The sequence below is a fragment of the Momordica charantia genome, assembly GCF_013281855.1.
Source record: "Momordica charantia cultivar OHB3-1 chromosome 2 unlocalized genomic scaffold, Mcharantia_2.0 BLBB01000002.1, whole genome shotgun sequence".
NCBI classification, from domain to species: domain Eukaryota; kingdom Viridiplantae; phylum Streptophyta; class Magnoliopsida; order Cucurbitales; family Cucurbitaceae; genus Momordica; species Momordica charantia.
The window spans coordinates 6,006,484-6,018,747 of record NW_028275160.1 but is presented as its reverse complement, the minus strand read 5'-3'; the positions used below and the strand labels follow the sequence as shown (position 1 = coordinate 6,018,747).

At 35.0% G+C, this 12,264-nt stretch overlaps 2 protein-coding genes across 2 annotated transcripts; one reads left to right on the top strand and one right to left on the bottom strand.

Annotated features, from left to right (window-relative positions):
• Nucleotides 1-3,839: 3,839 nt before the first annotated feature.
• Nucleotides 3,840-9,823, top strand: LOC111017120 (pumilio homolog 2). The gene is made up of 9 exons (XM_022292809.2): nt 3,840-4,994; nt 5,573-7,107; nt 7,212-7,353; nt 7,458-7,565; nt 8,087-8,299; nt 8,383-8,493; nt 8,696-8,890; nt 9,053-9,227; nt 9,313-9,823. Exons 1-9 carry the CDS (start codon nt 4,389-4,391, stop codon nt 9,360-9,362), a joined length of 3,135 nt encoding a protein of 1,044 aa, XP_022148501.1. The 5' UTR covers nt 3,840-4,388; the 3' UTR covers nt 9,363-9,823.
• A 1,079-nt stretch (nt 9,824-10,902) lies between these two features.
• Nucleotides 10,903-11,866, bottom strand: LOC111017113 (uncharacterized). The gene is made up of 2 exons (XM_022292796.2): nt 11,424-11,866; nt 10,903-11,292 (listed from the first exon to the last, which is right to left on the bottom strand). Exons 1-2 carry the CDS (start codon nt 11,760-11,762, stop codon nt 11,128-11,130), a joined length of 504 nt encoding a protein of 167 aa, XP_022148488.1. The 5' UTR covers nt 11,763-11,866; the 3' UTR covers nt 10,903-11,127.
• Between the last annotated feature and the right edge of the window lie 398 nt (nt 11,867-12,264).

The window sequence follows — 12,264 nt, the reverse complement described above, 5'->3', positions numbered from 1 at the left end:
GATCATGCTAATATGCTTGGAAAGAGAGTCGAAACTCGTCTCTAACATTGGGATGACGAGGGACACGACTTGATGTGGAGTTACATTGACAAGGAGCAAAAGGTAGGTCATCATCATCTCATGTCGAAAGTTTTGTATAGTGTGCACAATTGAGTTGCACATGTGACTACTGTATCTGATAGTGCGATGGAGGAATCATTACAATCTTCCTAGATGAAAAGCTCACTCACCCCCTCGAAGTACGTAATTCTAACTCTTGCTTAGCTCAACGTGATATATCTAACTTCATCAAAGTGTCTTGGCCAAGCTCCACATCAATGGACAATTTTCATGTATCATGCATCATATTTCCCTCCTTCTTCTTCCTTTTTTGAATGTAATCTGACAAATTACAACTCAACTCAAGAATTGCTTTAAACTAAAATCATCCATCTATAACATATATTATATATGTTGTTTCGGTTGAATTATGGAGGGTCGGAGATCCATGCAAGCTAACCAATCAAGTTGAATGAAGCGAGCTATGTAAGAAGACTTGCACGTAAAGAAGAAACACTTTGATGCTCAAGTCAATCAAATGTCTGAATTCTATGTCGGTCCATAAATAATTGTTTATCTTTGAGCGAGAATGATTGGGGATTAGCAGAAAGTCTTTTTGTTCCGATAACCGTTATTTTGTTACTAAAGTTGTTAAACAGTTTCTCAAGGCTGTCAGATTCTTAGCTCGGATTGAACTAATTAATGCGCTTTCACTTTGTCTGGGATCCTAAATGGTGTCTACCGATATGCACATATCAACTATATTTGTCTGTTTTTAAACTTCTGATTTCATTAAATATACTCGAACTTGAATACAATTTCAAGTCGATACATTCTTAAAACTAAATTTACAAGTTACCTTTTATAGAATAACAAGTTCGACAATCCTTCTTATTAATTGAAATTAAAGAATTAGTCTATTTGTTTCGTCCAAAATGAGAATGAGCTACGGTTACGAGGCTATTAATACTAATTAGTTTTATATAATTTATATATAGATTTAATGAATTATACCGCTATTATAAGATAATAGTAACTTTTCCTAAAAATTAAAGTTTAAAATTCATGCTTGTTGAAGAAAGAGGGAAGAAGAATATTTGTGCATTAGTGACCAAATTACAAGGGACCACACATTAACTTTTTATATAACACTTTAAATTTGTATATATGAATACAAGATAATTATCTGTTGCAAAGGGAATATAAGATAATTAAGATAGTAAATAAAAAATTAACTGAAATGGAAATGCCAAAAACGTATTTTTTAATTACTATTTATAGTATCATACAAGATTATAAATCTAACCATTTACCTCATCACTCTATAATCTTGTCATTTTTTTTTTGTACAACTATAATCTTGTTATTACTAATAATATGTAAACTAAAACTTTACGCATTAAGAAACTAAAAGTAGTTAAAAAAACAAATCACCATTTAACATAATATAATCAAAATAAAGGTTTCTTAAAATAATAAAATAAAAAAAAAGTATATACGGCATACATCAACCTAAAAAAATCAATTAAATTTGATCAAATGGAAATTTTGTTTGGATCTGTCCGTCTATTTATTTATTTTTTTAGTGTAGGTAGGAGGAGAGACAAATGTCACTCATAACCTTATGGTTAGAGAGAACCGCTACCATCGATTAGTTGTTTGTTAGGTGAAATAAAAAAGAGGTATAACATAATCTTCTTGCTAAATTTACAAATGTGTTTTTCTTAACGACATTTATAACCCATTTTTATGCCACTTTTTTGTTAGTTAGTTCAACAAAAGCAAAAATCTTGTACATATTCCATCATATGCAGCAAATAGCAAGAAATTCCAATGCTTTTACAACATTATAAACTTCCCTCTGCATTTAGACTTGCACAAAAAACAAAAATAAGTTATCCAAACCATACATTTTCAAAATAATTGTCTAACTTGTTATTTTTGTAAATGGCTTTTCAAACTCTTACCTAAAAAAAATTAGGTGTCATCAAATAAATGGAATGGAGGAAGCTCCATTGATAAACATCTTGTGGGCCCCATTCCATTTGACATCAAAATGGAAACTTTATACCAAAATACATGATTGTTTGGTTAAATTCAATCTATGTCATTTTTGTATGAATAACATTGCTAATTCTAACCAGTTTTTTCAAAATGGCAATGATTTAAACCTAATTCATAGAACCTTCGTACATGATTTCGCTCACTTAAGAATGTTAAAAAAAAATCGATGACTCGAAAAATTCGATCAACCCTACAAAAACATGAGTTATACATTTGTTTGAATTGAGTTTGTTTCAATTAAATAAAAATTCGATCAACTGTTGTTTGAAAGGTTCACCTAAAATAAAATAGGGTCGAATTGAAATTAAGTAGAACTTTTTATTAATTTTAAAATAATTTCTTTTACTTACCATATATTTATATTTATTTGATAATTCTTTTGGATTATTTATTCTCCAATCACTTTGAAATATAAAATTTTAAGTTTCTGAGAGTATTTTATTCATACTATAAATAACTATTGCATTTGACTTAAAGAATATTTATTTGACGTTATAAAATATGTAAATAAATGTTTGAGATATTAATATTTATATTTTTTACTGCACAATATTTTGAATGAGTGACTCGAATGATCTGAACTAGTCAAATCTAAATATTTAATAGTTAAGTTTATTATTTAATTAGAGTTATTTGAGTTGAATACATTTATACCCGAACAAATGGGTTGAGTCCGAAAATTACTTCAATCCAATTGTCAACCCGTGAACACCACTAATCTTGCTTATTCATTTAGGAGAATTATATATATATATATATATATATATATATATATATATATATATAGACACACACACACACACACAAAACTGATGCAAGATCACGTCATCATCTCTAAAAACCATACTATTTAGTATATCACTATCAAATTTCTTTAAATAGTCATTAATTTGTTATTATGGGACCGATTGAAAAAATTTACTACGGTTCAAGTTAACATTAATCCCTCTTTGTCACGATACCTCTACGACAACAAATATTTCATTCTTCTTTCACAATAGTATAATACTACCCAATGACATTAGACTACCAAAATACATTATAGTAATTTAAGTTGAGTCGTAGTGGAGTGGATCAAGTGATGGGAAAACAAAATAGTAGCAAGAATTAAAGTAATCTAATATGCTAAAAATAGACCGAGAATAATGAATATAGAAGTTTTAAAATAATATTTTCCCCCTAATTGAATCATGCAATATAAATAAGGTAACAAACATTTAAATTTAAACCAATAAATGGTTACAAGGTACAAAGACGAGCAGAAACAGTAAAAGTGAAAATAAAAATGGAAAAATAAAAAAAAAAAGACAGAAACAGAAAACGAAGTAAGAAGTGTATTTTTAAGGATTTTTACCTGTACTGTTCTATATATACACGGTACGGGTCGAATCCAATGGAACTGACGTGGCATCCGGTTTATCTTTTTCAAATTTTTTTTTATTAAATCGTTTTTATTTTATTCAATTATTAAAAATTTTAACTCTTCTCTCTCTCTCTCTCTCTGTTTCTCTTCCCCAAAGTTCTCATCTTGCAAATTCATTTTCCAATGTGATTTTTGTATGAGTCAGTTATCATCGCTTCGCTTGGTCAATCACCCAAATTAATTTTTTTTTCTAAAGGTATTTTCTTTTGAGATATTTCAACTTAAATATACAGACAAATATATATATATATATATATTAAAGTTTTTGTTTTTGTTTTTGTTTTTGTATTTTTTCTTTTTTACCTTCACTGTATTTAATCTCACCTTCAAATGGAATAAAACCCTAAAAGGGTTCTCGTTTGGAGCAATCGCCGCCGGATTGATCTCAGCTGTCCCCGCTCTTGTTCACTATATCTCAAATCCTTCTTCTTGATCTCATTTCAGCTGCGGGAAACCAATATTTTCCCCTCTTTCAGTTTTGAATTTATTTTTTTCTTTTTTTCATCGTCACTCTCTTCTCGCCATTTGTAATTTGATATGTTTGCTGCTGCTGTTGTTATTACATGAAGCATGTGTCGGAGAATTTTCCGTAACTTGGTAGAATTTAGGTTGTAGTGAAGAACTTAATGCTTTTACAACACCCTTTTGTTTTTGGTCTGGGATTGATGGTTTGGTTGTAGAGCTACGGGTTAGGGAATTGGCGGAACGGAAGGAAATTTTGGTTTTGATCAGTTTAGAATGACTTTTTTCTAGTTGTAAATAGTGTGTTTATCGTCGTTTTAGGATTATATATAATTTTTGAGGCGTAGCTTTTTGTTGTTGCGCGGAGGCAGTGATCAGATAGAGCCAGGAGGGTAGACCGATGTTTGGTGGTAACGACGGATCGTTTGGTGATGAATTAGAGACGGAGATAGGGTTATTGCTTCGTGAACAGCATCGGCAAGAGGCCGATGATCGTGAGCGGGAGCTGAATTTGTATAGAAGTGGATCAGCTCCACCGACTGTTGAAGGCTCTTTGAGTGCGGTGGGTGGTCTGTTTGGCGGTATTGCTGGCTCTGCTAATGCCTTTGCCGAGTTATCTGGTGCTAAGAATGGAAATGGCTTCGTGTCCGAGGAGCAGCTTAGGTCTGATCCAGCTTACTTATCATACTATTACTCAAATGTGAACCTTAATCCTCGGCTTCCACCTCCATTGATTTCAAAAGAGGATTGGAAGTCTGCACAGAGATTGAAAGGGGCAAATTTGGGTTTAGGAGGGATTGGAGATACAAGGCGATTGAATGTTGTGGCGGATAGCGGCGGCCGATCCTTGTTTTCTATGCCCCCTGGGTTTAATGCTAGGAAACAAGCATCTGAGGTCGAGTTGGACAAGGGGCGTGGCTCCACTGAGTGGGGTGGTGACGGGCTGATTGGTTTGCCTAGTTTAGGACTTGGAACCAAACAAAAAAGTCTAGCTGAAATATTTCAGGTAAATTGCTTCCTCACTTGCCATATTCTATTATTTGAACTGCTAATCTACTATTGTGCTAATCTTGAGCATTGAAGTCCTTTACCTGGTTTATAAAATATTTCCGGAAACTTGAAATCTCAAGTTTATAATTTATAGTTCTGATTCCACGCGATCTCAATACATTTGAACTCTAACTTCTACCTAATGGCCCGATAATTGCTGGGTATCAGTATTAGATATTGATTTGTATGTTTTTTTTGTTAACTTGACTTTTAAATGTCAGATTTTTATTGGTTTGATCAGTTTAATCTAATTGTCAAAGTTTTTTTACTGTCAGCATAGCTGCTCATGGTTATTTAGGCCAATTGAATTAGTTCTCGAATTGGTGATATATAAAATTTTATCCATGTTGGGTTTCTAATAAGTAATAAGTTATTCCAAAATTGCATACCTCCCTTGTTACCATCCCATCTAACTGGTGTATCTTGAGCATGAGCATTATTTGTGTTTTTGTTGCTTGTTACTATGGAGTGAGGTTTGGTTTTTATCATGGATTAATCTTGTTCCAAGTGATTTAGCATCTAATGTCTATGCAGGATGACTTGGGGCGCACAACTCCTGTTACAGGGCTGCCATCTCGTCCAGCCAGCCGCAATGCCTTTGACGAAAATGTTGAGCCTGTAGGTGGAACTGAATCTGAGCTAGCCAATTTGCGTCATGACTTGATGATGTCTGAAGTTATGCGATCTGGTTCAAATGGACAGAGTTCATCTGCTGGTCAAAGCATAGGAGCACCTTCTTCGTACACTTATGCTGCAGCCGTGGGCGCTTCATTGTCAAGAAGCAATACACCTGATCCTCAACTTGTTGCAAGGGCTCCTAGTCCTTGTCTTACCCCCATTGGAGGTGGTAGAGTTGCAACTGCTGAAAAGAGGAACATTTCAAGCCCAAATTCATTTAATGGTGTCTCATCTGGAATCAATGAGTCTTCAGATCTGGTATCGGCCTTATCTGGTATGAACTTGTCACCGGATGATGGCATAAATGAAGAAGGTCATGTGCTATCTCAAATCAAACAAGATAGTAATAACCAACAGGGCTACGCTTATGGCCTGCAAGGAGGTCAGAATCATATAAAGCAACAGTCATTTGCAAAGAAGACCGAGTCCGGGGGTCAACCCAGATCTTCATTCTCAGACTTGAATGACAACAATGGAGGTGGAACCAACTCCTCCAGAGATAGGCACGTTGAACTGCAACAGTCTTCTGTTCCTCCTACAAACGCGTTCTTGAAAGGTGGTTCACATACTTCATCTCATAACAATGGAGCTCAGTATCAGCATGTGGATGGCACAAATTTGACATATCAGAACTTTGGCTTGGGTGGGTACTCAATTAGTCCACCTTTGGCATCCATGATGCCTGGCCAACTCGGCACTGGTAATTTACCAACATTGTTTGAAAATGTTGCCTCAGCTTCAGCTTTGGGGGCCTCTGGTCTGGAATCACGAGTTCTTGGGGGAGGTTTATCTTCTGCAACAAACCTGGCTTCTTCTGCTTCTGATTCACATATTCTTGGTAAATTGGGAGGTCAAATAACTGGTAATGCTCTTCAGGCGTCCTTTGTCGATCCCATTTATCTTCAATACTTGAGGACGTCTGAATATGCTGCAGCACAACTTGGTGCTTTAAATGATCCTTCTCTTGATAGAAATTATCTGGGCAATTCGTATATGAATCAGCTAGAGCTGCAGAAAGCTTACGTGGGAGCCCTTCTATCACCTCAGAAATCACAATATGCTATCCCATATAGTGGTAAATCTGGTGTTTCAAATAATCATGGTTATTTTGGAAATCCAGCTTTTGGAGTTCACTTGTCTTATCCTGGCAGTCCTATGGCAAGTCCTGTCCTTTCTAACTCTCCTGTAGGACCTGGTAGTCCTATCAGGCACAATGACCTTCATTTGCGCTATCCTTCTGGTACAAGGAACTTAGGTGGCGTTATGGGTCCTTGGCACCTAGACGTTGGATGTAATGAAAGCTTTTCATCCTCTCTTCTAGAGGAGTTCAAGAGCAATAAGACAAAATGTTTTGAACTTTCTGAAATTGCCGGTCATGTGTTTGAATTCAGGTATACATATAAATTGCTTTTTAAACTGATTATATGTGGTTTATCATCCAATCCTATCTTAAAGTAGTTTCTTCTCTTTCTTTCTTAACTTTTCTCATGAGCAGTGGTGATCAATATGGGAGCCGGTTCATTCAACAAAAACTTGAAACAGCTACTGCGGAGGAGAAAAATATGATTTATCAGGAAATTATGCCTCAAGCTCTTGCCCTAATGACTGATGTCTTTGGTAATTATGTAATTCAAAAGGTAATTTTTCTTTAATGAAATCTGAGTAATATTTATTGTTATTTTCTGGTTTAGTTAGTGCCCTTTTTTGGTTTTATATGCTAATCACTAGAGTACATATGCAGTTTTTTGAGCATGGACTTCCATCACAGAGAAGAGAATTGGCCAATAAGCTATTTGGGCACGTACTTACTCTGAGCCTTCAGATGTATGGTTGTCGCGTGATCCAGAAGGTACTGCTTGTTTTAAGCTGGACTCCATATTATCTTCTCTCAACTATTGAACCGGATATTCCTCCTAAAATAATTTCAGTCTACTCAAGTGCAACATCAATTGGATGTCTTGTTGTACTTGAAGAGTTGATTTAGCTATATTCTAATATGGTTACAGTTAAATCAGCCAGTGAAAGTTAAGAGTTCTTAGAAATATATGTAAATGTTAACAGTTGCAGTGAGAAACACAATTCGAGTCCTGTGGAGAGGCTTTTAGTGACCTCCTTAGTCTTAAGTTGGGTTTGGACTCTAATCCTCTTCCTCCTTTTGTACACTTTTGGCTAAATCGCTAAATTTTCCTCTGAAAAGAAAAAAATGAAAAGAGTCTTGTTGAAGTTCGACTAGGGCTCCACTATCTGACCATTCATTATCTCGCCATTCGTAGCCACTCAGATGTTTTTGATACTCATGCCAATCATGTGATGAGATTGCATGATTTACTCATGGTTTTTGCATTACTTCATGTCAACTCAACTGATCAGGCAATTGAAGTAGTAGATCTGGACCAAAAGATTAAAATGGTTGAAGAGCTTGACGGACATGTCATGCGCTGTGTACGCGATCAGAATGGAAATCATGTTATACAGAAGTGTATAGAATGTGTTCCAGAAGAAGCAATACATTTTATAGTTTCCACATTTTTTGATCAAGTTGTGACTCTTTCAACTCACCCATATGGGTGTCGCGTGATACAGGTGCTTTTTAGAAAATTTCTTCCTAAACTGTGTCAAGTAAATTTGGCTCGTATGATCTATGTTAACTCGTTTCCTTTTGACAGAGAGTTCTTGAGCACTGCAAGGATGAAAATACCCAGAGTAAAGTCATGGAGGAGATTCTAGGATCTGTTAGCATGTTGGCACAAGATCAGTACGGAAATTATGTTGTTCAGGTTCATGCTTCTGGATGAGCTCTGCATACCTTTAGTTAGATGGATAATGTGCAATTTACTCTTTGATTTCATCTTTCGGGGTGAAAGAAGCAAAGATAGTCCGATTGTTCAGTTCTCGTATGATCTAATCGTGCGATATCTGGAGATATTTGTTATTTCTCTTCTCTTATTAATTAATTTATTTGATTCTCCTTCTCAACAGCACGTATTGGAGCATGGAAAACCTCATGAGCGTTCTGCAATTATCAAGGAATTGGCTGGTAAAATAGTTCAAATGAGTCAACAGAAGTTTGCCTCTAACGTTGTTGAGAAATGCTTAACCTTTGGTGGCCCTACGGAGCGCCAACTACTGGTCAGTGAAATGCTTGGCACGACGGATGAAAATGAGCCCCTTCAGGTTTGTGATAAACACTCTCTCGCTCAGTTGTGAACGGTCATGTCCAATTGATACATCAAAGTGAATGTGAATTCTCAGCAATCATGCATCTCCACCTGACGTGATACTTTTGACTACCATTGCTATTCCTACCTTTTTTTTTATCTGTTGAATTTTATTCAGGCAATGATGAAAGATCAATTCGCAAACTATGTTGTCCAAAAAGTGCTCGAGACTTGTGATGACCAACAACGCGAGTTGATTCTCTCCCGAATCAAAGTTCATCTCAATGCATTGAAGAAATATACTTATGGGAAGCACATTGTTGCCCGCGTAGAGAAACTTGTCGCGGCTGGGGGTATGCATTCTTTCTCGTCTCTAACTAATACCATTTTTATTTCACATAATAAACACACCACAAGTAACTCTCCTCCTTGTTGCAGAAAGGAGAATTGCAGCTCAGTCTTCTCCACACCCTTCTTTGGTGACATAGGAAAGAAATTATGTACAGCTAACTGAAGCGGCCGCCAGCCAGAGCGAGCGGACTTCTTCACCTCTTTCCCACTCTTTTCCGTTTATCTAGAAGAGCAGTAGCTCAACCTCAACCTCAACCTCTCTGTGAAGACAGGTATGAGCTGATTGAAAATAAAACCAAGTTGTTTGTTTGTACTTTGGAAGAAGGAAGCCTGTACATTTGTAGTTTAAGCTGCTTTATACGTAGAAATCGATCAATTTCGCGGCACCCCGATGTCGAATGGCTGCGAGATGAGATAAAAAAATGGCTGCCTGCTTATACGTAGTCTTTTTTTTCCTTAAGGGCATGTAAATGACTTTCAAAAATGTTGAGGTAGTTCTTTTTTTATTTTCTTATATGTTTAGCGTGACTGTACAAAATGTTGCCATGTTAAGAAGAGCTGTTTATGTTAGATTATTGAGGCCATAGTTTTCTCCTCATGTATGCTTCTACTTCCATCACTCTTCCTCTTCAACTATATAATTTTCTTATCTATTTCTTCTTCTCTCTACTTATTTTCATTTCCTTCAACTGATCAACTCGTTTGAACTTTGAATATATCTGATATGACATTAGTATAAGTCATACTTTGTTTAGTTCGACAACGTGGAATGGAGATTTGAGCCTTTGACTTCTATGACTTAATCAATTGAATCTTAGATGAGTTCTTTTATCTTGTTACATCTAGTCTATGAGGTCATTAATTGGGTTTTGTTTTGTTTTTGTTTTTCTACTAAAAAATGATTTAAGTGGCCTATATTTAGCCTATAATTAGTAGAGGTCTGTTTTTCTTGTGTAAAATGAGCTTTTGAAATAAACATTTTTCTTAGTTGAAGGGGTGGAAAATGAATTTGTAAGCTTTTATTTATTAATATTTTTCTGTTTTGTTATCAAATTTTAACCAAAACGTTTTTTTTTTCTCTTTTAAATGCTAGACACTATTTAATAAAGCTATGAGAAGGAAAAAAGAAATAAACAAAGAAAATACAGTTATAATCTATTTTCACGAGTTTTTTTTACCTATAAGATCTAGAAGTTTAACTGCCATATAAAGGTCCATTTTACATTCGTCGAAAACGGAATTTAGAAGATTCCATGTTAATTTCAATTGAATTTAATTTAAAATTAGGATAGACAATCTTATAAATGATGTTTGAGGTTTCTTGTATATCTATATTTTTTTGACAAAATTCCTAGTTATTTAACTTGTAGTCTTGTACCTAATTATTATAATATCCTCGAGATGATCCTTATCGTTTCAATTTAAAACCAACTCCGTGTTTTTTTCCCTAAAATAAAATATAATCGTATTTTGATGGACTAAATAAATGTGTTCTCGACAATGTTTGTTAGAGAAATTAAAAGATTAATTTAATATATTATTGTATTATTAACAAGAGGCATTTACAGTTGAATTATATTCATGACTTAATTATTTTAAAACCTATTTTGAAATAAATTCTGGTTTAAATTTAAGATGAACAAACTCACGTCGAATTATAGAGATGGAATCGGTGTCTCGGACCAAACCACACAAACATTTAAAATTGAATTAAATTCAGTAATTCTGGATCATCCCGATGTGCAGTGAATAATAAAGCATTTGAAGAAAAAGGGATCTGAAATTCATGAGAGAAATTTTACGGTGACCTAACTCAGCAATTTGAAGCAGATTCATCCGAATTTATGGAAAATTAATGAGACTCTGAGAATTTGCCCTCTCAATTCATACCAGTCGATAACATTAGCCCTGTTCTTCTTCTTCAATCTTCTGGCCGAATCCCCTCGGTCCAGCTCTAGCTCTCACCTTCTTCTTTTTCCCACTCTTTTTGTTCTTAGCCGTCTCCACTTTCTCAAACTTTTCCTTCTCTCTCTTCTGCAAGAAGTCCGTAACTGCAATGTAGATTACCTGCAAACCGAAACGCGAATCCGACGTCAAAACCCTAATCAAACAGACAAAATCAACAGCAATTTTGTGTTGATGAAATCATCGACTGTAGAAATTCGACTTCGAGATTCGAATTCAAGCGCTGAATTTACCCCGATTGTGAGAATAGATAGACCGATGAAAGCGACAAAAAGAAGAGCGGAAATGATGGTGGATACGCCGTCGTCGCCGCTGGATGTTATCTCCTGCGATTTCTCCACCAGCGCGGCGGATTCGGAGGCCAGAGTTTGTTCAGAAGTGGCATGGAGCCTCCGAATTGAGTTTCCTCTTGCAGAATTTTGGCGAAGTGGATTCAGAACGAGAAGTGCTGGTCGGCGAGAGAGAATGTTTGGTGTAGATGAGCTACGAAGACGAAGAAACTGGTGAGGCTTTGGATTGAAAGTAGAGAGGAAAATTGGTAGAGATAGAGAAGTGGATATGGTGGTGGCCATGGCTCATCTGCTTCACTTTCTCTCTCTCACTGCCAAACGCATCCTCGCTGTGCAGCTCCACGAGATCGTTTCGTCGCTGTAAAGGGTCTAATCCGGTATTTTCACTTTTTTTCTCTCGCTAATTTAAAGTAAATTTTTAGGCAATTTTTTTAGTACAACATTTTTTTGGCATAAATTGTGATTGTATTTAGAAAAATGTGACCACTTTTCCTAGTGTGCTTTATATTATATTTGAGTTAAAGTTTGATTTAAAGATTATGTTGTTATTATTATTAACTTTTTTTTTGTTTGTAAAATTTCAAGATTTTTGCTATATTTAAAAATACACATCTATTTTATGCTATGCCATATTTTTCAATTTTAAATGCAAAATAAAATAACACTTGCTTGCAATCAAAAAGAAAATTAACATGAATATAAAAAAGCTTGTATTGATCTTTAACAAAATTATTTCACCTATAAGCTTTGCATAAAAATCTTTTCAATTCTTTTCGTTAATAAT

What these genes read in the sequence shown, in the direction of transcription:
- LOC111017120 (XM_022292809.2), top strand. Translation starts at nt 4,389, where the DNA reads ATGTTTGGTGGTAACGACGGATCGTTTGGTGATGAATTAGAGACGGAG. An exon ending in GTCTAGCTGAAATATTTCAG is followed by an intron (nt 4,995 to 5,572) that starts GTAAATTGCTTC and finishes ATGTCTATGCAG; the next exon opens with GATGACTTGGGGCGCACAAC. An exon ending in GAAACTTGTCGCGGCTGGGG is followed by an intron (nt 9,228 to 9,312) that starts GTATGCATTCTT and finishes TCCTTGTTGCAG; the next exon opens with AAAGGAGAATTGCAGCTCAG.
- LOC111017113 (XM_022292796.2), bottom strand. Translation starts at nt 11,762, where the DNA reads ATGGCCACCACCATATCCACTTCTCTATCTCTACCAATTTTCCTCTCT. An exon ending in TATCTATTCTCACAATCGGG is followed by an intron (nt 11,293 to 11,423) that starts GTAAATTCAGCG and finishes TTCGGTTTGCAG; the next exon opens with GTAATCTACATTGCAGTTAC.